At 42.4% G+C, this 27,764-nt stretch overlaps 2 protein-coding genes across 4 annotated transcripts; one reads left to right on the top strand and one right to left on the bottom strand.

Moving 5' to 3' along the window:
• The first annotated feature begins 417 nt into the window (after positions 1-417).
• On the top strand, positions 418-11,355 carry gpr12 (G protein-coupled receptor 12). Its single transcript, XM_008396298.2, has 2 exons — positions 418-1,627; positions 4,828-11,355. The coding sequence occupies exon 2, from the start codon at positions 4,828-4,830 to the stop codon at positions 5,863-5,865; it is 1,038 nt and encodes a 345-aa protein (XP_008394520.1). The 5' UTR covers positions 418-1,627; the 3' UTR covers positions 5,866-11,355.
• Positions 11,005-26,323, bottom strand: wasf3b (WASP family member 3b). 3 transcript variants are annotated; one of them, XM_008396297.2, is made up of 10 exons: positions 26,221-26,323; positions 19,198-19,344; positions 16,894-17,028; positions 16,589-16,742; positions 15,992-16,109; positions 15,547-15,728; positions 15,166-15,441; positions 13,424-13,749; positions 12,788-12,935; positions 11,005-11,531 (listed from the first exon to the last, which is right to left on the bottom strand). In XM_008396297.2, coding segments are annotated over exons 2-10 (1,473 nt in total). In that variant the 5' UTR covers positions 19,331-19,344; positions 26,221-26,323; the 3' UTR covers positions 11,005-11,530. The 3 variants fall into 3 exon arrangements, with proteins under 3 accessions (XP_008394519.1, XP_008394516.1, XP_008394518.1); XM_008396294.2 differs by lacking the exon at positions 11,005-11,531 and having other exon boundaries at positions 12,370-12,935; XM_008396296.2 differs by lacking the exons at positions 11,005-11,531; positions 26,221-26,323 and adding an exon at positions 24,350-24,453 and having other exon boundaries at positions 12,370-12,935.
• Positions 26,324-27,764: the final 1,441 nt, after the last annotated feature.

The following is a 27,764-nucleotide window of genomic DNA, read 5'->3' as shown; positions in this document are numbered from 1 at the left end:
CATGGGGGGGACTCGACGTCGCCATCTACTGGTGTGCTTCGGTACTCTTTTTTTTTTTTTTTTTTTTTTATTCCATCCGGAGTTATTTTTAATCCATTCAGAGCCAGTAAACAGCGCAGCCGAAAGATCGCACACCGATGCATCTCAATAAATTTGGATGTTGTTGCATATGCTTAATTTTTTTTTTATTTTGTTTATGACCAATGACTCTCCACCCCTCCGAAAATGTATTATGAAATCAATCAAGATTATTCTATAAATAAATGTATTTATGACTGTATAATATGGAATGCTTTTCCATAATAAACTGTACCAAACTTAAGGTCTTCGGACCACCATAACTCTTTATGTGGCCCTCTAAAATAGAAAGACTTTTAAATGGAGAATTCAAGAAAACGTGTTCCTAAATATTTTTATCAAATCAAAGCCGTTTTTGTATTCTGCTAAAATAAGTTCAGTATTTAACTTTAAGACGTGGTCTTTTAAAGTGCTGAACTGTTGCTCGCTGGTCTAAAGTCCTCTTTTGTGATGAAATGAAATTCATTTGGAAATCAAATTGTGTTAAGTATGTTGGTGTCGGTGTCGCGTCATCTGCTGATGGTTGTCTATCGTCTTTTACCTAAAGTTTGCACAGCCAAGCATCTTTTAGTGCATGTCATTAGACAAGTTTTTATTTATTTCAGTTCTTTAATCTCCCCCGACATAAATCCCAAAGTAAAGCTGCAGGTTGTTAAGAGGAAAATTTGAATGTTTGAATCTGATCCTCTCCATGTCACACCGCATTGATGCAGTAAAACATGTAAAAGCAGCCAGGGCCCCGTTTTAAGTGCACACAACATGCAATCAAGTTTTATGAGAATATCCCTCTATATACGTTTCACCTTATGAATATTATTCAAAGTTATCTAATGATATGCATCTGCATGATCATGTTAATGCATTTTTGTGCAACCCACCTGTCTTCTGAGGTGACTACGCAGCGGAAGATGGAGGGCAGGGAGGAAGAGAAGGCTGGTGACACACATCGGGGGTCGCTGTTAATAGCTCAGACAGGACCAGAATAGCAGGGCGTCGCGGGAGGAAAAGCGACTCTCTGCATCCAGCAACCTCCCGTCTGAAACTTGAGTCTGGCCGAAAACAAGTTAAACACCTTCCACAATAACTCCTACTAAATTATATACTCAACATTAAAGGGGGGGGGGGAACTGTTGTTTACTCGGTAATAAATTTGTCCTTGATGGAGCGCGAGGCAAATTACCGGAGTTCAACCAGTGTGGCCTTTCTGGGGACTCCTCCTTCAGCAGCATCACCATCCTCTCTTCTCACTCACCTCCTGTCTCCCCCCTCCCTCCTCTCCTCCTCCTCCTCCGCCGCTGCTGCTGCTCCACTCGCCGCTCCGTCCCCGCACCACCGCAGTCCACGGCCCCGTCAGTGGCCGAGCCGCCGCCGCCGCCGCCGCGCTCTTCCCTCCCCGGTCTTTCTTCCATGATCCTCTCTCCTCCTCTTCCTCTCCTCGCTGTGAGCTGCGTCTCTGTCCGCCGGCGCCGCATCATCTGCATCCCTAACATGGGAATACAAAGCGGTCGTTCTTCCATCTAGACGGGAAGTCGCACCTCGCAGAGTCAAGGTAGGCTGGATGGACGAATGGACGGATGGATGGATGGAAGGAGGCTTGGTGATTACTGAGCATCCTTTGCATGAATGGAGAAATGCATGTTTTTCTTCTTCTTCTTCTTCTTCTTTACCTTCATTATGCGGACTGAAGGTGCAATGCCATTTTTCCAAAGCAAGGTGCGCAGGGATGTGGTGGCGTTTCCATGACGGGTGCGGTATGTTCTCTAGCAGCTGCTGGGATTGAGCTGTGGCCATTGGCAGGGCAGCGCTGTCGGTATTGACTTCTGCAACCTGTAAGTTAGTGCAAGCAAAGCATCGATCTTGGTTATCCGCTGGCTTCTTTTGTCGATTCGTTTATAAACACAGCCCTTGACCGTAATGGACCTCTGTTGTGGTGATAACTTTCAGTCAATCTGTTCCACCTCTCCACTGATAGCGCGGCGGTACCTCATGTAATAATCGCAGAGTGTATAGTGTTTGGTCTTTTTTTTTTTTTTAAAAAAAAGAACTAACGAAGTGAGATATGCTTAATTCTGAGCAGTAACACTAATGCTGCGAGCTTTAGTCTCCAAAGCCCGGAGAACACTCAGTACTACTTTCAGAAAACCGAGACTGTGCCGGGCAATGAGTGAATGTGATCAAAACAAGCTTTAAATCAAAGCTGGATAAAGTGATCAAGCTTAATTAATCACTGATCAGAAAGCAAAACAATTCAAGAGATGTATTCGTGTATCTTTACAGTGGCTGTTTTGGTGACGACGTGGCTAAACGCTCAGGGCGTCATCTTTTGATGGAGCGATTGAGTTAAAAAAAAAAAAAAAAAAAGAAGTTGCATCCTGAACTAGTTTGGGATTCCAGACTGGGATTTGTCGATTCTACTAAAAAAACAAAACGACAAAAAAAAAAATATAATAATACATACTTCATTGACTGAAAAAGGCAGAGGTAAAAATAATTTTATTTTATTGATAAAAAAGGGTCTGGTTATGCTTTAACTCTCCTTAGCTCGGCTCCTGGGTTGAGTTCCACTGAAGGCAGGACTGTGCGATAAAAATAGCAACTGGCTATTTTCTTCACCAGCTTTGGAGAGGAATAAGAAGACTGATAAGCAAATACAAAAAGCCAAACCACTACACATGTGAGTGTGGGTGTGTGGAGGGGGGAAAAAAAAAAGATTGTTCACCACAGCTATCCAACGATGCTGGTTTGAGCAACTGTAGTTTAATATCTGAAAAATAACTTTAATTAGTAGAACCTAAGTTGGATTTTTATACACTGAAGAAATTGAAATCCTTGGTAAAAGCAAACAAACAAGGAGTTATAGTTTTGTCGACTTATCAAAACTATTTTTAAAACTGGTTGGACCTTTTCAAGTTGGAGATGGGCTCAAAATCAACTCCCAAGAAGGTGTTTAAAAAACAAACACTTTATTCAAACAGTGGTTGAGGAAGAAGTCGGGATCTTTCAAAAAGACAATGATTTTTATGCAAGGCATTGCTCAATCGCATGCATCAAAATACTTCCTCCACTGGGTTCGGGTCACCTTCCTCACCTGACCCGAACCCAGTGGAGAACTTGAGGGCAGTTTTTATTTATTTATTTATTTTTTATGTCAAAAATGTTTATTGGAGAGTTTGGTGACGCTTGTTTATAATTCTCACTTAAACAGATGAAAATTTTTTTTCAAAAGTCAGACGGGAAAATGCGTGTTTTTCCTTTAAGCTGCAAAATAATTCTGACAATAATTCTCTTTAAAAAAGCCAATACCTTACTTTCAAGTTTTTTTAAACATTCATGTTTGAGGTTAATTAGCATTGTGGTTATAAAAACTGTCCTCAGAAATAAGACTTACCTAATAGCCATGCAAACAGTCTGTAAATAGATTTGCATTGAACAGAGACAGGCAGTATTTTATCCAGGGCTCGGTTGTAACATTTCACTGCTTCTGAAACTGGAGGCGGTGGATCAGTGAGCTGCATGTTTTCAGTTTTCTTTTAGGGCCAGCGGGACGAAGGTGTTAAATGAAATTTTCTCCATGTGTTTCTCACACGTGATCTCAGTCTCAAAGTTGTTCCACTGGACTGAGATCTGATGTTTGCGGAGATCATCGGGGCAGCGAACCCATTTTCAAATTCAAGAAATTCGTTTTGGGGACTATTTAAGCTTTGTGGCATCATCAGTCGTCACACAAACACACTGTGTGGATTCATGTGACGACTCTGTGATCCTTCACATTGTTCATATTAAAATTTCTGGCCCTGATAAAAGTCGCAGGGGGGGAAACCAAGACTCGTCAGACCAAGCAACATTTACCAATCTGTTGGTCTTGAGTTGTTCTCCCAGTTTTCTGTTTTAGCTGATAGAAGCAGCAGCCAGTGAGGTTTGTTGATGCTGTGGTCCATGTTCTTCTCAGGTTCTGTTACTAAATCTGCTTAGCCTTATCTTAAAAATGTTGACAGATTAAAGGGTTTCCTGTCAAAAGAGGACACGGGAAAAACGGTCAATTTGAGTAGGTTGTATTACAGCAGTGACATCTTTTCTGGTCGGTCTGGAGCTGCAGCACTAGTCCACCAGCAGGAAATGGATCAAATAACGGCACTATACAGATTTTGAAATTTCTGAGTTGCACGTCAAGTATGAACAATAAAGACCCCCAGGTCTTCGTAGACTTGTTTTACTCATTGTTCCTGGGACCAGAACCAAACAAGGCGAGACAGCATGTCGCTTTGTTCCTCAGCTCTGGAAAAAACTCCCTGAAAACCTGAGATTGGTTCCTTTAAGTCAGGACTGAAAGCATAACTTTTTATTTTAGCTTTTATCAAAACAATCTGACTGATAAATACATGTTTTAAATGGTTCATCTCTTTAAAATTCACATCTTAACTTCATGCAAGGCTTTTATTCTGATGCTTTGTCTTTCTGTCTTTCCGTTGATGTTGAGTCAAGTGCTCAGGATTACCTCGTCTATGGTTATATGTAAATAAACTTGCCTCGTCTAGACTTTGCGTAATATTCTCACATTCTTACGTCTGCTTATTTTTTAACATCACTTTTCTTCACGACTGAACAAAATGTGCAAAGACAAAGAGGAAAGTCAATGCAGCTGACTCCGCCTCGTCATGAGATTCACTCGCTGCAGACTGACGGAGCTTGTGATTTTACCCCCTGAACGTTCTGCACGTGGTCATTTTAGTGTGTGTGCTCTAATTTCAGATGGGGGGCACAATGAGCGAGGAGCCACCGGTCTCCCCCAGCTGGCTGAGCCCCGATCCCACAGCGTGGGCCAGCGGGGCCCCGATGGACAACAGCACCAGCTTGGGGTCGTTCCCAGCGGAGGACTCCTCCCTGCGGCCCAGCCAGCTGCCACTGCTGGTCAACCCCTGGGACATCGTGCTGTGCTCATCGGGGACCCTGATTGCCTGCGAGAACGCCTTGGTGGTGCTGGTGATCTGGCAGAACCCGACGCTCAGAGCCCCTATGTTCCTCCTGATCGGCAGCCTGGCTCTGGCCGACCTGCTGGCCGGCCTGGGCCTGGTCCTTCACTTCACCTGTGCCTACCTGCTCCGCTCGGACTCGGCCCAGTTGCTAACGGTGGGCCTGGTGGTGGCTTCCTTCTCGGCCTCCGTCTTCAGCCTGCTGGCCATCACCGTCGACCGCTACCTGTCGCTGTACTACGCCCTCACCTACAACTCGGAGCGGACGGCGGCCTTCACCTACACCATGCTGGTGCTGCTGTGGGGTCTCTCCCTGTGTCTCGGCCTGCTGCCGGTCACCGGGGTCAACTGCCTGGCCGAGGAGGTCACCTGCAGCGTGGTTCGACCTCTGACCAAGAACAACATCGCGGTCCTGTCCGTCTCCTTCCTGCTGCTCTTTGGCCTCATGCTGCAGCTCTACGTCCAGATCTGCAAGATCGTGATGCGCCACGCCCACCAGATCGCCCTGCAGCACCACTTTCTGGCCGCCACGCCCCACTACGTCACCACCCGGAAGGGCGTGTCCACCCTGGCCATCATCCTGGGCACCTTTGCCGCCTGCTGGATGCCGTTCACTGTCTACTCCCTCATAGCCGACTACACCTACCCTCCGCTGTACACCTACGCCACGCTGGTGCCTGCCACTTACAACTCGGTCATCAACCCGGTCATCTACGCCTTCAGGAACCAGGAAATCCAGAAGGCGCTGTGGCTGGTGTGCTGTGGCTGCGTGCCGACCAGCGTGGCGCACCGTGCTCGGACACCCAGCGACGTGTGACCTCGGATACCCCGAGTGGGACGAGAAGGGTCAGCTCTGCTCCTCCGCTGGAGCCGTCCGGCGTTACGAGGAGAGCAGCGGCGTAGGGATGCGGGTGCAGCTCTGGTTGGAGACGCAGCAGCCCGCCGTGTCTCCCTGTCTTCCCAGCACCACGCCAAGAAGGTGGGCTGCATCCTGCCCACTCTGTGTGTATTGTTAATTTCTACAGGAAAGCGCATCCCCATGTTCCGGTGCGCGTAAACAACGCACGCCCTCTGACAGTTCTGTAGCTTTGCTTGTTTTCATGATGCACAGAAATGATCTCCCAGCTGATGAACAGCAGCTGGGCAACACTTGAAGCCCGTCTTGGGTAGCAGCAGCAGCAGCAGCAGCAGCAGCAGCAGCAGCAGCAGCAGCGTCCCGGTTGCTGCCGCCGCCGCTGCTGCTGCACTCTGGACGTGCGTCGAAAGCTGAGCAGACCCGGAGAGCTAAAAATAGGCCTGATGCTCTCTGATCCGCTCCACAGACGCCGGGGAAGAAATCTAGCCTCTTTTTCTCCTCGCCTCGCCCATTTCTCCCCCCTCCTTCTCCCCGCTTTCTCTCCTCTCTCTTCTGGCTGTCGATTGCGCATGAATGCGCAACAATAAGAAAGGCTCCAAACAGACCCGCCCTGCTAGCAGTACCTGCCCTCTGTATTTTTGTTATTTTATATATACCAAATCAAAAAGAAAGCCTACATTTAACTTTCTATTTTTTTTAACCTAAAGGCATCTCAGGATCTAATTGGATATCCAATTCACCAAAGTTTTCCAGAATAGCTAAATTTCTTGTGATTTGATCAGAAAGCTACCGGAATCATTAGATTTAAAGCAAAACCACTCCAGATTTTTCTTTAAAATCAATCGAACTCACTTTAGATATAGTTTCTAATCTATAAAACATTTTATTCCAGGTTGTATCCGTTTCCACCTAAAATGAAATCCTGTAAAAAGGAAGCTTCCGCACAAACATGCCTGTTGTGACATCACAAAAGGTGTAAGGAGTCTGTCTAGAGTTCTTCTGACAAAATCCGTATGTATTACTGTTTTATTTCCCCCTCTGTGGTCATTATTTCGATCAAATTCTTTAGGGTTGAACTTCTTGTTCGAATTCAGCTCAGAATCAGTGTTCAAAGTTGTCCATCGTAATCCTTGCTAATGCTGTTTAGCTCAGTTCTTGTGCCTCTTGTGATGTCACCAACCCAAATATAAAGATGCATTTTTTTTCCCGTCAGCGCACTTTTTTTTCTTCTTCTTTTTTTTATATAAAAAAAAACAACAACTTTGTACTTTGTGAATCCATGTTTTGCTACCCAGCTGTGTTCTTCTTGTCGGGGTACATCTGTTTGTGAGAACAAAAACAACACTGGACAGCATCTTTAAACTAACGGGATTAGCTGTAATTAGCATGCAACTAGCACAGTCCAGTGATGTGAGGTGGGCTTCACATAGCCACTGCAGGCTATGTGCCGTGGCCGCCTGACTTCATCGTGACCCAAATAATTTTGTCTATGTACAAAGTACCACCGTGTACCTCACATGTGCTGCATTATAAGAGCTAAAACTGTCGCACCAAGGTCATGGGGGCTGTTATTTGGTTTTTTAAAAAGTTGCTTTTTGCTTTTAGCATTACGATACCTTGCGAAAGTTGTCACACTTTTAAACTTTTTCACGTTGTTTCACGTTACAACTAGACTTAAATGTGTTTCATTGGGATTTTATGGAAAAAAAAAAAATCATAGAGCGTAATAGAGAACTGGAAGAAAATTTGCATAAAAATCTTGTGTGTTGCAAGTGCTTGGCAGAAAACCTCCAGCTGCGGGTGTTCAGGGGAATGTTGGAGTCTGGAGTTCTCTGCAGCCTGCCAGAGGTTTTACTTCCAGGGCTCGTTTGGCTTCATCCACGTTCCCATCCAACTCTGACCAGATTCTCCGTGCCTGACGAAGCGTCCCCTCAGCATGATGCTGCCACCAGCTTGTTTTAGTGCTTTCACGGTGTGTTCAGGGTAACGTGCGGTGCTAACGCAGCCCTCTGCACGTAGACCAAAAAGTTTCATTCTTGTCTCATCTGATCTGCTTTCCTTTCCTAGCTGAGGAAAACAATAAATAAGTAAATAAATGAATAAAAAAACACCCCCATGGCATAATGCTGCCACCACCATGCTTCATGGTGTCGATGAGGTGTTTTGCCACCACAGCCATTTGAATGCAAAAAGCAGCTGATCAAACTGAATTTTATTTAGGTTAATTTTATTTAGAGGCCTGTGCACAAATAGGAATCGCAATTTTACTTGTAGGAATCAAAAACGTAGCACTTTTCTCCCACCTTACATTTATTTTTGCATTAATTTCTCTAATAAAATCCCAGTGAAATACGCCACACTTGGTGCTTGTAACGTGATAGAATGAGAAAAGTTTCCAGAGGTCGGAGAACCTTTGCAAGGCGCTGCGTATGTGAGTCCCATCACTTCCGTGCTGCTCTGAGTTACTGTTTCCAATCATCTGTTGGTTCTACTGTTACTCCAGATCTTGTCAGCAATAACTAGCCTGAACGGTAGTTATTTTTTTCTTAGACGCGAAGCAATACTCAGACAGCAATAACATCCGCGCTCCGTCAAGCACCGTAACGTTTCCGGAAAAGTGAAAGACATGACAAAGAAAGCGTCGGGGTTAATCACTCCCAACGGGGGTTGAGGCGAGACCTAGCTGCTCGTTCGTCCAGGTGACAACACTGCCTCGTTTTATCCACAAACCCTGGAACGGGGTTCTGATCATTTGTCACGTCAGGGAGGAGAGGCACAGTTGTGAAGTTCTTTTTCCCGCCGTTTGCCTCTTCCTTTCCCGAGCGCATAAGGTTTCACTAGGCGTTGTGGGCTTGTATAACAAAAAAGGGATTTATTATTATTTTATTTTTTTTTGTGCTCGTGCATCTGCTCTGAGTCGCATGGGATTCTGGGTGTGTGTGTGTGCACACGTGTGCGCTACGATGTGTCTCATGTGTCGTCGACACCCCTGACCTTAGAGGATTTGCACTGTCAGTCTTCCTGTCGCTTTGGAGAAAAGTGGCCTCGTTCCGTGTTTCTTGGCGGGAAGTGGGGACCAGGACGTTTTGGCGCCCCCAGCACTTAAAGCCAAAGGGAAAAGTGACTCTGAATGAACTGCGACCCCAATCCTGCTGGGGTTTCTGTCATCACACTCCAGCTCAAATCAACTCTGGCTGAGGCAGGTGTCTGTTAAGTGACCTCTGAATGATCCTACGAGCTAAAAACGGCTACTTCCAAATACAAAGATGAGTTTGTTGGGTTTTTTTTTATTATTATTTGTTTTGGTTCTTACGTTTGATTCATTGAGCCTTTTGACGACATTCCAGGAGCTTCAAAGTCTTCAGCTTTGCTACGAAGCAGGAGAGAAATATTTTTTAGGACGGGGAGGTCAGCTTGGAAAATGAAAATCAACGTTTCGAATCATGGAAAAAGTAGCTCGTGTGAGGGAATGTGTGCAGAGAGAGGCTCGAACCGGTAGACCCTCAGTGTCGGGCAGAAGTATTCACACCGCTTTTCCGGTTCCACTTTTTTGTTTCATTACAACCACAGAGTTCAAAATGTTTTCTCGTTTTATGTTTCTGCAATTAACCATCTAAGAAATGTCCACCTGCGTTCAGAGCCACCTTTTGCTGCAGTTAGAAATCTTCATGGGCTAAAAAGTAGAGTATTTTACAATGTAAACTTATTAGGCTAAATTTTAATTAAAAAAAAAACAAAAAGAAGTCAGTTTACTATAAAATTCTTATTATTAAAGCCAAAAACATATTTAATAGAGAATTGATATTTTATGTTGCAAATATTTTTATTTTGGAAAAGATTTTACATTTATCTGCATTGTGTTTGAAAGGCCTTGCTTCATTCTACATCAACCACCTGTGCTGGAAGCCACGTTGTAGTCCAGGGCCGCACAAAATGATTCTGAGGGCCACAAATGGTCCACGGTCTGCAGTTTTGACACCCTTGACCTTAACTCTTCCAATGTAGCTAACAGGTTATCGCGCTTCAACTCTGATTAGCTAACCAGCTTCGGTTGTGGAAAAGCATCCCCATAGCATGATGCTATCGCCACCATGTTTCACAATGTTGGTATCTTTAGATTGGGTTAATTTTCAATTTCTTTTAAATCTCAGGTAAAGAAAATGACATGCATACAAACTGCTGCATACAAAACATTGTTGAGATGTTTAGAAAATAATTTCCCTCCCACTTCACAGTTCACAATGCCTTGTAAAAATCCTGATGAGATACCAAACTGAAGTCTGTGGTTGGCAACATGAACGTGGAAAAAGTTCAAGAGGTATGAATGTTTTTGCAAGGCGCTGCAGGGCATAAACCTTTACTGTTTACCTTTTGGAGAATAGTCTATTTTGTTACGGAGGTTGTATTTCCTTTTCCCTCCTTTCAGGTGTCTGACGTTGTACGACACGAGCGCGCTGTAAAGCCTTTCTCTGAATGTAGTATCTATCGAACTCCTCTTGAGTTTTGTTTCTGTAAATAGGGCCTGCTGAACAGGGGAGGGAGGGGGGGGGAGGGCTTCTTACCACCGTGCATGGTGCTACCAAAGCTCGTCAGTCTGAGGGGAAAGAGTTGGGTTGCACCATCAATGTTTCTCTGGTAACGTTTGATTCATTTGCTCCCTTCAATATGCAGCAGATTTGTTTATTTTATTATTATGTTTTTTAAAAGGTTTGCCGACTGACGGGAAGGGCAAATGTTTGGGAACTGAATCGACACACAATCGGGGAATGTGAATCTGTTGTTGCAGCTGTACTGACAAGGTTTTCATTGCTGAGCATTTGAATAAGGGCTTTGTAACAAGGAAAGCTGACGAACTGCGAGGTTGGGTGTAATTATCGGTTTTTTTTAACACCTTGTTTATCTACTTAATGCATTTATTTTGTGATAATGCACAAAGATGTGAACAAAATTGTTTTATATATACATACATATATATCAGTGACAAGATGTTGGACCAGCAGGACGAGGCGTCTTTCTTTCTCACGGTTACTATTTTAGAGCTAAGTATCAAAACACTCAAGGGCCTGTGAATGTGTGTGTGAGCGTGAGAGTGTGTGTTGCTGTTTTTTTTGTTTGTTTGTTTTTGTGTTTTTTTGAAGATGGAAATGAGGTTGAAGTCACAGTAACAGCATCTTGTGTAGACGTAATTTTCAATGTGAAATGCACTTTATTTTTGGGGGGGTGAAAATGGCACAACGAATAATTTATCTGCAAAACGAAACGTATTAATGATAATCAACCTGCACTAACCTAACTGAAATATTGTAAAGGACAAAAAAAAAAAATGTTTATGTGAACGTGGCGTCTATTTTTCCAAGGTGTTAGATGTACTTTTTATTGCTTTGGTTAGTGCACTCCACTGAGAGATCTTGTTAATTTTGTATTAAAGACAAACATGTGCTGTGCATAAAACTCCTGCCTCCACTGATTTTTTTTTGTTTTGTTTTTTTCTAACCAGTGTTTATTTTCCATCCTCGTCGTGGCTCACTGCCCTCCTTTTATGCGCTCTTCTGTTTCCTTGGCAACTCCCTTCATAGCAGCACTGTTGCGAAGGCAACCGAAGTCCTGCAGCCAGGTGCGTGTTGCGTCTGCGACGAGAGCAGAGCATTGTAGAGATGTGACGGCTCAGCAGCGATCCTTCATTCATGAATTTATTTCTCTTTGGGTCAGAGGTTACAGAGTTACAAACTAGGCCCCCCACAACCCCTCCCCCCCCCACTTCCCCCACATACACACACATTCACAGCAGGGAGCGATTGCAAACGCAGGTGGCTCATTTATAATAAGACATTTCACAAATAATCCTTCCATTGACAGCTTTTTAAACACCAAACTTTGTCACATTACAGTAAAAAACTCTGATGTGTTTTTATTGTATTTTATGTAACAGGCCGACACAAAGTGGTGCATAACTGAGGTGAAACTAACAAGCTGTTCTACAAAAATTATGTTTTTAATTCATAAATAAATTCAAAAAATGTGACTGGTGTTGTTGTTTTCACTTCTATGTTCACTGCTTTGTGTTGGTCAGTTGCACAGAATTTTAATAAAATGCGTCAAAGTTTGTGGCTGTGAGATGACAAAATGTGAAAAGCTTCAAAGGGTATAAATACTTCTGCAAGTCACTTTAAGTTGGGGTTCTGTGGAGTTGCTATCTGCGGTCAGTGTCTTTAGCGCAGCAGAAATCCATTTAGGATCTCACATTTTTCCAAACAGGTCGTTTAAATTGCCGCCACAAGTAAGATACTGATTACTAGTAACGATCCCACAGAACCCCATTTTAAACCAAAGCAGATCTGCCACCACTAAACTCTCCCTATACTTCCAGTTATATTTATCTACAATTTAAAGACTTACCTCAAGATCTATGGTATACATACACAGGTATTTCAGTAAAAACACTTTAAAAAAAGATAAGTACACAGGTTAAGTCAAGAGGAAGGTTTTCTAATAGCTCTAACAGTTTCAAGCTCCGACTATACAGGAAGTAATCACCTTCACATGGTGTGTTATAGTGTTATAATAGAGAAACATCTACTGGGTGTATTCACAATGCTTCAAAGTAGTATAATGAAGCTCAGTGGTTAACAGATTACAGAGTGGTCGATATTTGAAGTTCATGTACAGTATTTTTGCATTTTCCAGTTTTACACCTTACAGCTTATATTGAGCCTACAGCATGTGATTGTGTTCAGGTGCAGCTTCTGTGTTTTACAGCGACAGAGTCTCTGATGGTCTGCAGGTGTGTCGCAGTGGGTGTTCCTCAGGGTGAACGTGTGATTAAACGTGTTTCAGTAGTTCTCCTATGGTTTTTTTTTTGTTTGTTTTAATGTGTTAATCTGACCAATCGTTCTCCTCCAGCTCCGAGTCGTCCTCCGAGTCGGAGTATTCGACGGCGATGCGGCGCGACAAGATGGTGGCCACGTCGTTCCCGACAGGCTCTCTCTTAGCCTGCTGCTCCTGTTGCTCCTGCACCTTCTTCAGCTGGATGCCTGCAGACAGAAAAGCACATTTTATTGGTTTTCGGGGATGATTTATGTTTCCTTTTTTTTTTTTTTAGTTCTACAATAAGAACAGCTCTGGAATTAACTCAATCTCTAATTACAAATTTCAAAATACTGCATAAAAGTTTTTAAATGATCCCAAATGTATTCCTTCTTCTCATCCAAGGAATCACAGTGTCTTGTAACCTTTCAAAACTGACCTTTAAAAGGTTCACTTTTTACTCTGTGTCTGTCTTGATCTTTACGGCAGCTTTTTGTACTGAATATCAAAAAGAGAACGACACTGGCTGATGTATTTAGTACTGACAATCCAAAAAAGACGTAAACCGAGGTTTGACATGGAAATGAATAATAAAAAAAAACATCAGAGAGAAGTTTTTACTTATTAAAACCACTTTAAAATATTAGAAAAATGTTTCTCAATAAAAGACAATGAGAACTAAATCTTCTCCTGCATGAAGTCGAGTAAATCTTACCCATGCGTATAGCAGCCAGCAGGTCACTGCGAGCGTCGTTGACCGCCGCGTTCTCAGCCTGCGCCGCGGAAGACATCTTGTAGGACGTGGAGTGGGAGGCACCAGCTGGGACGGGTGGAGGCGGTGGCCCCGGGGGGCCGGGAGGAGGCGGAGCCACTTGAGCTCCAGATACAAGTAGCGGAGGCGGAGCGTAGCCGCCGGCAGAGACGGCCATGGGGCCGGGGGACATGGGGCCGCCGGGTGGTGACGCGAAGGCTGTCTGTGCAGAAGGTATGAGGGGTGCGGGGGGCGGCGGGGGAGGGCCGGTGTTGGCGTAGCCGTCCATACTGCAGAAGAAGACAGAGGGACGAGTTAACAGAAACCATAGCAGCCAGCAGCTATACACTAGGGGGCAGCAATAACACAGAGTTAGTCATTTCATGATAGAGCCTGGGCTCTGTTAAGTATTTTTGATACCAATTAAAAGCAGGCACTACTTGAACAAAGAAAAGCCATTTGGCAATAAGTTAAAGCTCAGAGCTGTGTGAAAGAAAAGGCCTTTGTTAGCCGGATCCTGTAAATTAAATCTGGAGAGTGCCCAGAGATTAGACAATTATGTCCCCTGTTTCTCATTTGTTCTGTCATTAAAATCTAATTGCTCAAGCAGAATAATGAAAGAAGGCGAGTCCTTCTCAGGTAATGAGATTTTGAAAAACGCACACGTTAAAAACATCAGAAGGTTTTTAATATTAACCTCAGAGGAACGACAATCCAGCTACAGGAGACCAGCTGAAGGAAGAGATCAACGTGCTGCAGGTTGAACCTTAACCTCATGGAAATACAGAGAGCGAAACATAATGTGATGCCAGTAAGCCTCAGTTAGTTAAAGCTAAGCTGAGAAGAAGAAAGAAAGCTGAAAACTCCTCTTCCTAAACGTGACTCTAAATGCAACTGGACTATTGGATGCACTTCTGTTATATTCATAATGTTTTAAATTATTTTATTCTAAACGGGGCAGTGTTATGTAATTTTATAGCATAACCAAGTAACTATGTTGCCTTCTGTAGTAAAAATGCTGTATATAATCAACATAACTGAGAAGAAACTCAGCAATTTGATGCTTTGAAATTGGACCTCTGTCTCTTTAAAAAGCTCCTGTTTTTCCAACACTCTGACTTCAGCACGTCATCACAACAATGCTCCTCCGTTATGTCGTTTACAGCAATACTTAAGAGTGCTGGGCTGAGAAGTAGTTTGTATGAAATGGAAATAGGCGAAATTTTTATGCAATCCTAAATGGTTGCCAAGGCAGATTCAAGGAAATCTCAAACATGCATGAAATAATCAAGGCAACAATCCAAGGTTTTGATAAGAAAATAACATATTGCATAAAATTATCATTTTTGATACAGCCCTTTTAATAAATAAATATAATTAATATTATTCTGGATTTTTAAAGTCATGATTTAAAACCTTTAAAACCGGCAGAAAGTGTTTTTAAAGTCCTCCTGTTTCAATGATGCAGGTGTTTTATGTTTATGTAAGGTGGTATTACAGTCTTCTTGCTACTCTGGGATAAAGGTCAGATCTTTGGAGTAAATAACAAATAACTATCCTGTTATTAACAGATTCTCCTCCAGAGCTAGCTTGACTTTCTCAGCTGCTTCTCTAAATGTTCTCCTTGTCCAGTTGGTGGGTTTAGGTGGAGACCTGCAGTGTTGGTGGCTTTCTCCAATCTAACCCCTGCTTTAAACTTTATTTACCTGTAGTCCATTGGTGGCAGAGACATAGAGCCACCATTCATGGCCTCAGCTGGTGGAGGAGGCAGAGGGGCTTGGTGGTGGTGCGGGCGGCCCAGCGTCCCGCCCTGGTAGGCCATCATGGTCCTGCCTCTGCTATCGTGTTCGCCCCCTCCCCGGGGGGCGTGTCCTGCGGCCATCTGGGCGGCCAGGATGCTGGGCGGGGGGCCAGAGTAGGTGTGGGCGTGGCCGGCATGGTTCATGCTGTTGGGGTAGTGATGCTGATCCACACTGTGACCCCTGAGAGAAATAATACAGTCAGTGATGGGAATAAAAATAGTAAAAAAAAAATTTTTTTTTAAATTGCCAAAAAACAATACCTGTCTACTGCTATGAAAACAGTACCTGTTTTCTGGCGACATAGAGCCTTCAGAGGAGGCGGCTCTGTCTCTGTGAATTGTGTGCCGGTGGTCTGGCCTCAACTCCTTGTCCAGAGCCATCATGTTCCACTCCTGCCGACGGTTCCTCGCTTTGCGGACCTTCTTGACCTCCCTCTGCAGAGTCCCATCCACACAGCGCCTCTGCTCCTGCAGCAAAGCGTAAGAAAAATGTGACATAACCTCAAACTCGACTTGGAAATTAAATGTTCTCCAAAAGCTGTGGTTGTAGCACTTCTTTTTTTGTGTGTTTTAAATTAAACCAAGATCCGTTGAAATGACTTTGTTTTACTCCTCATAATATCGGAGAAAGTTGTGGTTGGAAAGCAATTAAAATCTCATAAGCAGATCGCAGACAAGCACTGTGGGAAATCAAAGCCTAGCACTGAGAAGATCCCAGCCAGTTTCATTACCTTCTGCTTCCTCTTCTCTTTCCTTTTGTCCTCCGTGTCCTGCAGCATCTTTTCTTTCCACAAGTCAAAAAAGTAGGAGGGGTCCGTGTAAAATTTAAGGGCTTCCTTGTGATCGTCTCTAAAAGATAAAAATTTTTAAAAAACAAATACGGAGGTTATGATATACACACACATCTTTCCATGGATACAGTTCAGGTTTATATCCACTCATCATCAACAGGAATGAAATTAATTTTTTTGTCTAATAAAGAAACAATTTTGGTTCCACTGTTACCTGTTGTACAATTAACATCAACTTAAGCTTCAAATTATTTATTAAAAGTTAAATATTTGTATACATCCCCACTAACATTTGGCACAATTCACTTTTCACTGCCATCAATGAGATCCTAGTAATATTTAGGTTGGATAATTGACCACTCTGCAGAGTTTTTATAGATACGTTGCACTAGTATCAACTTTATACAACATCTTCTAAATAACAATTGCAGCTGTTGACTAAAAGGTTGATGTCCATGAAGCTAATGCTAAGAAATGTGGTAAATTTCAGCACAAACAGCCAGCAGAACGTCAGAGTTCAACGTGGAGAAGGCGGACCTGTAAGGCGTGAGGATGGTGAGCGGTGGCGGCTTGTCGCTCAGGTTGTACATCTCTTTAACCGGGTTGGGAACGCTGCTCTTGGACACCACCTGCTGGTCCTGAGTGGTGGAGCTCTTAAAGGCCTTCCTCATGTTGATGTCTTGCAGAGAAACTGAGAACAAAAACAGAGAAATGGTTCCGCTGTTATTAAAAGAAAAACGGCTTTCAGTGATTAGAAATCATGAAAAACAGACACACACACACACAAGACTGACATCACTTTGGTGACAGATGGCGGCTTGCTGCGCTACCCTTCTACCCACCTTCCTCCACTGTGGAGTCCAGCTGTGTGACTTTGACGGCGAGCCGGTCGATACGGTCCTGCAGAGAGTTGGCACGCAGGTAGAAATTGTTGGCCTCGTTAAACAGTTCGCCAAATATGTCCTCTGCATGTTTACCTGGAGAAAAGAGGGGAGGGAAAAAAAACAAAAGAAAAAACTGATGGGAAACCAAAGGAGGAGGACGGAGACTTTAATCTTCATTCCAAGCCGAGCGGATCCCCACAGGGCCTGAGGTCCGATCGATACAAAGATAATGTGATACAACGCATAACGAGAGTTGATGGATCAGTGCTGGGAACTGTAACTCATACGACTCCATAAAGAAATTACCTCATGAATAATTTAACACGAGTCAAATATAAATCATCCAAATCGATCTCTGTAGATATTAGTGTGCAGCAAGTGACCAAAAACAGCTGCACTCGTTTAAGCCGCCACCAACTTTCTACACTTCTTAAAGGAGACAGACGACTAATTCTGAAATAAAAGCTCTTAATATTCGCAGAAGGAAGGACTTATGGGGCACCATCATCAAAAATCTTTCCTACATTTTGTGTTTTTGGGTTTTGTGTCTACCAGCTTTTTTCACACACACTCTCACACACACTCTTACTCAATGGGTTTGTGGGGCCGTGGCACCTCCTCCCCTCCCTTGAGGGCGCCACTGAACACATGACTTGTGAAAGACTTTGTTCAGGTACATAAAAGAAGACCAAATGCTATTTTGACTTTTTTTTAATTTTATTTTGCATCACTTTTCTTCCACTTCTCAATCACAAACTACTTTGTGTTGCTCCTCATTCAATACCATTGAAGTACATTAAAGTTTGTACTTCACAACCATGGAGAGCATTGAGTTCAAATTAATTGACATATTTATGAGGCGAGGCAGATTTACAGAGGTAAAAAAAAAACAAAACAAAGAACTTTATTATCTAATTAAAGCTTCCTAAAGAGAATAAGAAAAATGTTTAAGCTAAGCAATAGATCCTTCATGCGATTCACAGCCGTGGCTATGTGGAGGAAATGTAGGAAAAACTGTCTAATCCTAAAATTGGAAATTGTTGCTCACCGCAACCCTGACTGAAATCAAACAGGGGAAGTTTGGTTATAGTTTCAATGACTATTTCGGTGCAGAACATTACGTTTGGACGTAATGTTCTGCACCGGGGCTATTTCTGTCAGGCCTGCTGACAGGATGGGCTGCAGGAAAAACATTTAGAGGAAGGAAGAATCCCGAATCCGTCATGCTGAGCCCGTCGGTCCCGGCCTCTCTTTATGGCCCAGCCGCGCACACATGTGCACACAAAAACATCCACGGCGTACCGAGTATGTAGGTTTCCTCTGTCGGGCCCTTGAAAGCATTTATATTTAACCCACACAGCTGTTGCCGAGCGGCCGACTCCCTCTGCAGGAACTTGACACAATAAGACGCAGACAGAATCGATACGGAGGGGCCAAAAAAGCAGAGAGGATAGATGTTTTAATTTATCCTACAACAAACTTGCAGCACAGTTTATGCGGGAGTCGGAAAATGAACGCAGCTAAGTGCCAAATAAAAACACATTAACGGTGTGTTGATGTGTACGGGAAGAGAAAGCGGATGGAAGATGGATGGCGCTGTAAAAACTCCATTTTGCAGTGGGCCACGATATCGACAAGACCAGCGCGTAAACAGCTTTCACGCAAACACACACTCCGACACACACACACAAACCCAGAGTAGCAGCTCGGTCACATGTCCGCCACTGGACGGATAAGGTCCTTTTGCGGCGCTGTCTGAAATGATTACATTTCAGCGCTCTGTGTCCCAGTGCGAGGCTGGCGTAAGCCTGCAGCGAGCCCTGTGACCCTCTCCACCGCTGTAACCATGACAACATACAAATCAATCACAGCTTTAGGATTAATGATGAAGCCGGCGCAAAGAGGATCCGCAGAGTATAAACATCATCGTGCTAAGCTTAATGGGGGGGGGGAACCCCGAAGGTGCTGCTGTAGTTTCAATCTGTTTTTCTCTTTTAATTTATTCAGATATTAATATTTTAAGCAGCAGTTTGTTTAATTGAAAGTCACCTGCAATTAGTTGGAAGAAAATGCTTCGGTTAAACAAGACCACAACTCAACAAAGAGGGCAGTACATCACCCGAATCACACCGTTCCAACGTGGCGATGGCAGCACCATCAGATGGGGCTGCTTTTCTTTAGCTCGACCGTGGAAACCAGGGGCAACAAAACGTGAAGAAGGGGTGTGAATACTTTGCGTCTGTGAGTGTGTGTGTCTCTTACTCAGGCTGCTGAGCTGGCGGATGATGGCCGACAAGGTGTTGTTCATCACACACTCCAACTCGCTGCCGATGCCGTCCGGCAGCGCCCCCCGGCAGAGGTGACGCGGCTCGATGTTTCTCTTCACCAGCGGCATGGCGAGGCCTCAGACTGGAGGGAGGAGCAAACACACACATCAGATGAGACACAGATGTAGATGGTCAGCATCTTATCTGCTGAGGCGTTAATGAGCAAAGCATTGATCAAACTCCTAATTACTTCAGTAGCATTGATCAAACTCCTAATTACTTCAGTGATCAATGCCGAAGTTAATACATCGGAACGCAGTCTGATTTCCCAAGAGTGACATGTAATTGCTTAGTGTGGGAACATGTCAGTTTAGTGTCACGAAATGAAACCGATGAGGAGCAACAAAACTTATTCTAAAAAACTCTGGAAACATGAAGTAGAGTATAAGATGTAAAAAATAATAAAAATTCAATTGCCTTTTTAAAAAAGAAAATCAACATTTTTTGTTTGCCTAAAATGCAAAAAGACAGCATTCCTTTAGTGAACACTTGATCATTTGTAGCAAAGGATGCTTGTGCAGCTAGAAAATACTTCTATCAACATGTGAAAAACTCAGCCCTTTCTTAAGGAGTTTAAACCAGGTGAAGCTAAAACTTTGTCACCAGAGGAGTTCTGGGTAGTACATATTTATAAACAAAGTGGGGTTTTCTTCTTCTATGCAAAATGTATATATTTCTTGCACAGGTTTGGCTCTTACTGTGTGGTGTTCTTTCAGCAAATGGCCTTTTGTAGAGTCTGTATACTCCAGATAGCAATAATCATCAACTAAACTAGTGACAAGACATACTGACAATGGAAATGACAGCAACATGCATTGAGGATGTTTTTCTTCATCCAGAGTAAATCCTTACATTAAAATGACCCGGTTAAAGTCCAGCCCTACATCCAAGAGAAAATTTGTGGAGAGACTTGAAAGCTGATGTTCACAGACGCTCTCCTTCTAATCTGACGGAGTTTGAGCTTTCTTCCAAAGAAGAATGGGGGAGAAAAAAAAATTCTGATTCCAGATGTGGGATGTTGGTAGAGATTTCCAGCTGCTCCTGCAGAGAAACGTGGTTTACATTTGCACAGGTTTTGTGAATGTGCAAATTGACAAAACCCGGTTCACGTTTGACGTTAGATAGAGATACGTGGTTCACATCTGATGTTAGATTTTTATTTAGTTTGATGAAAACGACGTATAATTTTCCTTTAAGCTGGTATATCCCTTAAACCCCAGATCGCATCCAGGTGTGTAGCTATAATTTGGTAAAATGTGAAAAAGTCAAGAAAAAAAAAAAGAAAAGTAAGAATATTTTTGCAAAGCGCTGTATGTTCTGTAAAAACAATTTGCGTCTGTGTGTGAGTTGTTGATGGGGAGATTGTGAACGGCGACCAAAGCCAGGAGACTCTTGGCGACCGGAGGAAAGATTAAAGCATTAGTGATGGGAAGATACAACATGCCAGCTAATCCCAGGCTAGCCTGTCACAGGCCCAGCTGGAAAACTGTCACAGCCAGAGATTCTGCTTAGCACAAAAAAAAAAGAAAAACAGAAATAAAAAGAAAAACTTTAATACACCCAGAGGCAAAGCTTTCTTTTCTTTGGCTTTCTGCAGACAATAAACTGTGCTTTGCTCCCATCCCCTGCGAATCTGAACACGACTGCCTCAATTAGCGCTCAGACGCTGTAGGATCGCACACTCTTACTCTCTGAGCATCAGAGAGCAGTCATCTTATCAGCCCCTCTGCCTGCTTCCTGTTTTTGCGGCTCGAGTTTTCTTCCTGTTTCCTGGTCCTTCTCTGGTGTCACAGCAAACCTTCCCGTCTCAGCTCAACGCTTGGACAGAACAATACAGTCGCAGCTGGAGAAGCAACCAGAAGGAGAGTTTTTTTTTTTTTTTTCAAACGAAATGTTCCCGAAAGGATTCAGGCTCAGTTATGGTTCCAGAGTGTTTTTACTGCACAGCTTTTCTGAAAAGGGAGAAAAGCAGGTTGCATCGACACAGGAGACCTGGCAGCCCGACAGACGGCTAATAATAGCGGACTGGCTCATGAAACATAGACAACAACACAGAATAAAAACCTGAATAAAGTGGAATTCTTGGCAACACATTTGAAATGTACAGTGCTGGTCCTCCAAGCATAATACTATGAAACTCCCCAAACCTTAGAAATGGCTTCATAAACCTTTTTGGCCTAAAACAGACCTGTCCAAATGTATTCAAACCTCCAACTGATTTAGATTTAAAAATAGTTTTATTCAACTAAGATGCTTGTAGAAAATGAAACAGGTGAAAGATAATAAAACAACATAAAGTAGAATCTATTTTGAGAAATATAACTTAGGTGTTTTTTTTTCTGTGTTTTTTTTTAATTAAATGTTGAAAAGTATTCACACTATTCTCAGTAATTAATGGCGGTTCTCACTGGCGATTTATCTGTGTTGATGCTCTCCAGGAGGGCTGCCTTTCCATCACCCTAATCTTTAGCTTCCTCCGTAGATTTTCCAGCAGATTCAAGTCAGGACTCGTTGATAGTAATAATTACTCTCCAATAGGAAGAAACATTTAGGTAAAATTAAAGGATTACTTTGAACCATGAATCTGTTGGCGTTTGAATAACTTTAGGCTTAAAAGTCAATGTAAATGCCATTGATTCTCAACTTTTCTTTACTTTCCTAAGATCAGGGTATGATGTGTTGCCTTTGGCCCACTTCTTGTTATTTATTAAAAGGATTTCTCGACTGTGTGGCAGTAGTCAGGCTTGGGTAAGCTTTCCCAAAAACGTGCTCCATTGTCATCACTCATCTTCTCTCTGTTTAATGTTAAAATTCATTTGATAATCTGAAACATGCAAAAAACAAAAAAACAAAAAAAAAAGAGTAAAACCTGTAAACGGGTCAAATATGCTGATGTTTAACATGAAGAAACTCAATTTCTCAATAGGAAACCGCAGTAATTACATATCATCTGTTCAGCTATCAGTCACCCAGAATGATTTCCACCCACAGACTCCTAACTAGATCCGGCAGCATCATGCCAACAAGCTAAAACAAAGTGTAAAATTACACCCATAATGGGCTGCCACAAAGAATGACTAATCCAGCCAACAAGATGCCTGAAGTGTCCCAAAACCACGGCTTTCAGCTTTCTGCATGAACACTTTGGAAACACTGCGCTTTCTGTTGGAAAGGAGGTGATGCAAATTAGAAGATTGCATGTTTTTGCTCACACTGTCTGGCTTGCATGACAATCACACTGATGACGCGAAATAATGAGCAACCAGAGGGTTGTTGGGGCGGGGGGTGAGCCTCGTCTTGCTTGTGAGACATGAGGGGAAAAGAGGAGGGCGCTCTATACGAGACGCAAAGTGGGACAAGAGTGTGACAGATGAGGTACAGTAAATGAGTCGGTGTGTGTGAGAACGAGTGTGTTTTAAGGGTGAGTGGGAAAGAGACAGCAGACCATATCTATATATGTGTGTGTGTTTCTGTGTTTGTGTGACGGAGAAAGGCTGGATTGAGTGGGGGGATGGGTCTGGAGAGGGACCTCAGGGAAGCCACTGAAAGGTTCCCGGGACAATAGAGCTCCGTTCACACGGCAACAGCACTAGCTCTCCCATGAATCCCCCTCCCCTCCACCTTCCTCCTCCTCGTCTTCCTCCCCAACCTTCCCTAAGCCCCCCTCTACTGAAAGAAAAAGCAAGCAAGCTCTCCTTCTTCTAAAAAAGGCTGAACTCAAACTCGACAGATATCCTCGCTCCTGTGTTCACGGCGCCTAACGCTTCCTCAGGGTCATGTGTTTGGACGCTTTAATTGTTCCAACACAACATGCACACTCAGCCCTTCTCCAAAACATCACACCAGGTTGCCTCTCAAATGTCCCATTAGCTAGCCCAAAAAAACCCAGCCTTTCATCTGCCGAGATGTGACGCTCAGGCTGCATCCGGGAGCAAAACCCGGCTCCCCTGCGGTCGCCGGGCCTTACTACTACAGACCTGAGAGCTCCATTAAGTTCTGAAAGGCGGGTCATTACCTATTTATGCTCTACGTCCAGCTTCTCGTGTCGGAGGCTGTTTTGCTTGTTCTGATGTTATAAATAATGCATCCTGGATTACGTCAGATCTCACTGCCCCAAATGCGACGTCTAAAAACAAAACGGGAACCAGGAACGTCGGCTGGTTCTAATAATATTCGGGGATAAACGTAGTGGAATATGGGAAAAACTCCTTTAAATATAGAATCCTGCCGGGGTGAAAAGAGGACTCTGGTGTCCGATTTTGACCTATTTTTAAATTTAAGAACTACAGTAGAGACCAAAGTGAAGCAGGTGATGTGACAGAGCTGGTAGTTACACGATTATCACCATTCATACATTATTGTCAGTCAAATTTCACCAGATATACCAGAATTGTTGATACTAATATCTACTTCAACCTCTTTAACAAAGTTTGTACTTTACTTAAAAAATCTGCTGTACTACATGAAAATTTTATATATTGTATATAAAAATATAAAAGGAATGCTTTTCCAACAACATGACTGCAAAAAAAAAAAGATCAATTATGATACCAAAAAAAGAGATAGGTTTTGTTAAAATAGTCAAATGAACAATCAGCTTTAAAAAAAAAAAAAAAAAAAATCAGTTTCTTGTATCAGAATTTAACGTCTTTTATGTTTTTTTAATCGTCAAACTAAATTCTACTGATTGGTATGTTGGGGGATCTTAATTTTTGAGTAGAGCTACAGTTTTAAGACAGTATAAATTTCATTCTCAGACTAGCTGTCAGCCTCAGCCTGCAGGAGCAGCTAATCTTTATTTATATCAAAATGCCACAGATACATGCTTGCATGTTATCAATCAATTCATTATTTCTCACTGTTTGATGTCAACCACGCACACAGCACTGAACATGTTGCTGCAATGATGTGGGAAATGAGAAAGTAATAGCAAAAATGTTAAAACAGTCGAGCAACAACTACCATTCCCTAAGCAGTTTTCCTTTTCTTTTTTTTAATAAATCTTTACAGTTACATTTAAATTAGACATTTATTGACATGCTTGGAAAAGAACGTAGTGGGTAATCCAGCAAAATAGCAATATTTACCTTTTTTCTCCCCAATAATCTGGGCGTTTTAGGCTGCTTTTTTATTGTAATGCATGCTCTACGTCCAGCTTCTCGTACAATTGAGAGGTTCCGTTTTGGAACTTGTTTCAGCGTTATCTTTGTCGGACCACTGGCTGACACAACCTTCTGTAGGGCAATGTGACAAGGAAGGAAAATATCTGATTGCGATCTTAACGTTAAAAGTTGTGTTGGTGACATCTGCAGTCTTTAACCCAGATTTTCCACACTCTTCTTTTTCTTTTCTGGCATCATGCTGCTGCTAACGCTTTAGCATCTTGGCTGCTGCTGCTGTCTCTATCTTAACTGTAGGAGGGCAAAAAGAGCAAAGGAAGTCGATTCAATAGGGATGCATCGATAAGAAAATTTGGGACGATATCGGTATTTCTGTTGCATCGATATTTTATATGCCGTATACGTTTTCCTATCCTTTCGACACTGGGAAAAAGTGACCACGCCGTCGACATTGATTCTCTTCTCCACTATCACTATCACACATAGCAAATACCACATGGCCAACCTCCTCTCCTCCCAAAAACACATAAACAAATGACAACAAGATGGAAATAAACATCGTTATTAACACCAGTTTACTTATGGGACCAAATGGATATTTTAAAAAATTACTAACATCGACTGATACTGATTTTAATAGAGCTATATCATCCCTACTCTTCAATTTACTAAAGATGTTAGTGGTACACATCGCTTGAATCCGATGTGGTCAGACTAGCCAACCAAATACAAGTCACCTAAATGCAGCTCAAATGTGATTGGGGTTGATTAAATATTAAAATATATATTTTGAAAAAGTAACACTGGTGTATAGGTTTAACTTAGTGTTACCCCACTGAGATTTTTGTGATTGAGAAAGACAGAAATCAGCTAACTTAGCTAACTGCAACCATTTAGGATTGCTCTGATTCCTACCAACAGATATGATACTGACTGCTAAAAACAACTCTCACAAACTCCACTTAAGATTTTTAAAAAGTGTCTTGGTTGTAAGTAAGTATATCAATTTTGTTTTGATCAAATACATATCAAAATAAAAATAAATAGTATGAAGGTACAAATCCATGTGCTATAATTAGTTTAGAATAAAGTCAATTAGATTTTGCTATCTAGTTTTGTTTTAAATTGTTGTGCAACCACTTGAAAACCGTGGTGTTTTTACATAAACTTAAACTGTAAGTTATTAATTGACTAATCAAAACGTTGTTGATGCAAATCCAATTTTAGCTACTTTTTTTTTTTTTTTTACTGCAATACTTTGGCATTTTTATCCTTACCATTTCCAGTTTAGCCACTTCTTTGCTATTTTTTCTTTCTTCAATTTATTATTTAGATGTCTAAATATCACGTTTAAGCACTCTCTTCCGTTTCCCTCCCCTCAGGCTGACAAATGCATGCACACACACACACAGAGGCGTAAATTGATGGCAACCGCGATCAATCACTGTTCCGCACCGTCGCTTTTCGTTACCAATGGACTGACCCACATCTGTTCATCACTCGCTCCCCAATTTTCTACTATTTATAATCAAAATTCAACCTGGCGTCTTCGATTGGGTTCTCTAACAAGCACGAATTATTATTTTTGGTTAAATAGCTTCAAAGTAACCTGGTAGCAGGGATAATATTCAATGTTTCGGGGTCGTGTATTATATTCTCCTCCGCCGGGGTCCGCTCTGACTGACCACTTTGCTTAGCTAGCTTATGTCCAGTCTTCGACTATTTAGTTTGGTCAAATTAGACCAGAGTCTGCAGAAATATCTACATAAATGTCATTACTATAATAAATGGTGTCACTGTTGATTGTAAAAAAAAAAAAAGTATCATAAGGCCCTCACCAGAACTTGAAATATTAGAAGAAATCACTCCGTCCGCATGTCCCGTTAGTTACTCCTACTAGCTCTGCCATCCTGTGTCCCCCAACCCGTCTGGCCACTCCAGGGAAAATCCTTTGAGGATGAAGACACGCCCACTATCCATTCCAACCAATCATATTTCAGAGCAGAGGATTTATCACATAACGGACGTTCCAATTAGCCAATGGGATCTCTGTAAGAGAATGACTGACAGGGAACCTCCCCAGTTCTAAAGCAATGCTGAGAATGGAAGAGGCGGGGCAACAGTTGGGCGTTGCTCAAGGGATTTTTTTTCCCCATTCAACTAGCATGTCTACATCATAGGTGCTTTAATGACAATATTTACAATCTTATCTCTACTTCATTTGGAGACTTTCCAAAATGGCGTACAGTAGCCTCAGAGATTTTGATTGTGCTTCTAAGTTAATACAAAACACTGATGCAATGAGTAAGCTGGGCATTATATTACAAAAATAGCTGGGCCAGCACCCTTCAGAAAAAGGTTCAACAGAATCTGATCCAGATTTATGGTCTAGTGTTTCAGGTGTGTGCTTAGGCAATAATAGTCAGCGAAATATGACTGCAACAGAAAAGGAAAAAAAAAGACATGTAAGCAAAGGAAACACATTGCATTATTGCACAATAAAGGAAGAAAAATCAATGTATTTTGAAATGCTTTAATGCTTTCCAGAAGTGTCTGAGTTGCTCCTATTTTTACTGGTCAAATAATAAAACAAATCCAAGAAAGCAATGTCAAACTTAATAAGTAGCTGATATTTTGAGAAGCTGCCCTTTTTTAACCTCCTCCCCATCTTGCTTGGTGTCCAATATCTTCTGCTTAAATAAATGCAATTGACTTGTTATTTTTAAGCCCATTTTTTGACCCGTGTGACCAATCAGAGTGAGTTATGGGGCAGATTCTTGTTTGATATTGCATGCTCAGGTAGGTAAGAGCTTTTTGGAGCAAGATGAATTGCAGCATTCATCCTTTGTAAATAATGTGTTCTAGTGCATCTTGCCGGAATCCTAAAGCCTTAGAAAAAACACAAATGCCAGCTAATTTATTTTTAACCAACTTCAATTTCTTTGGATCAGTGAGTACCGTATTCTTCTTCATGTTGTAAGGATAAAGTTGTTGAATTTTTTTAATCAAGGTTCGATTATAATATCCCAAGCTTTAAAATTGTCAGAGTACTTTAAATCTGAAAATGGAAACAGTACTTTAAGCAAATCTACAAGACATGGCTGTCTTGTAGACATCAGAGAGGCAGATGAGAGGTCAAAGGTAACTCTGGAGAAGCTGCAGAGACACACAGCATGGGGAGAATCTGTTGACAGGACAACTGTTAGTTACTATGTCCACATCTTTGGCCTTTATGTAAGAGTGACAGGAGGAAAGTTCTGTTTAAGGCTTTGCCTCAAAGCTGCAGGCAGCACAAACACATGGAAGAAGGAGCTCTAAACTCTTTGGCCTACATTGGAAACAGTATGCTTACATGAAAACTAACCCTATACAGTATATACTC

The sequence above is a fragment of the Poecilia reticulata genome, linkage group LG20 (assembly GCF_000633615.1).
Source record: "Poecilia reticulata strain Guanapo linkage group LG20, Guppy_female_1.0+MT, whole genome shotgun sequence".
Taxonomy (NCBI): domain Eukaryota; kingdom Metazoa; phylum Chordata; class Actinopteri; order Cyprinodontiformes; family Poeciliidae; genus Poecilia; species Poecilia reticulata.
Note: the sequence above shows the minus strand (reverse complement) of the source record. Positions and strands in the feature narration are given on the sequence as shown.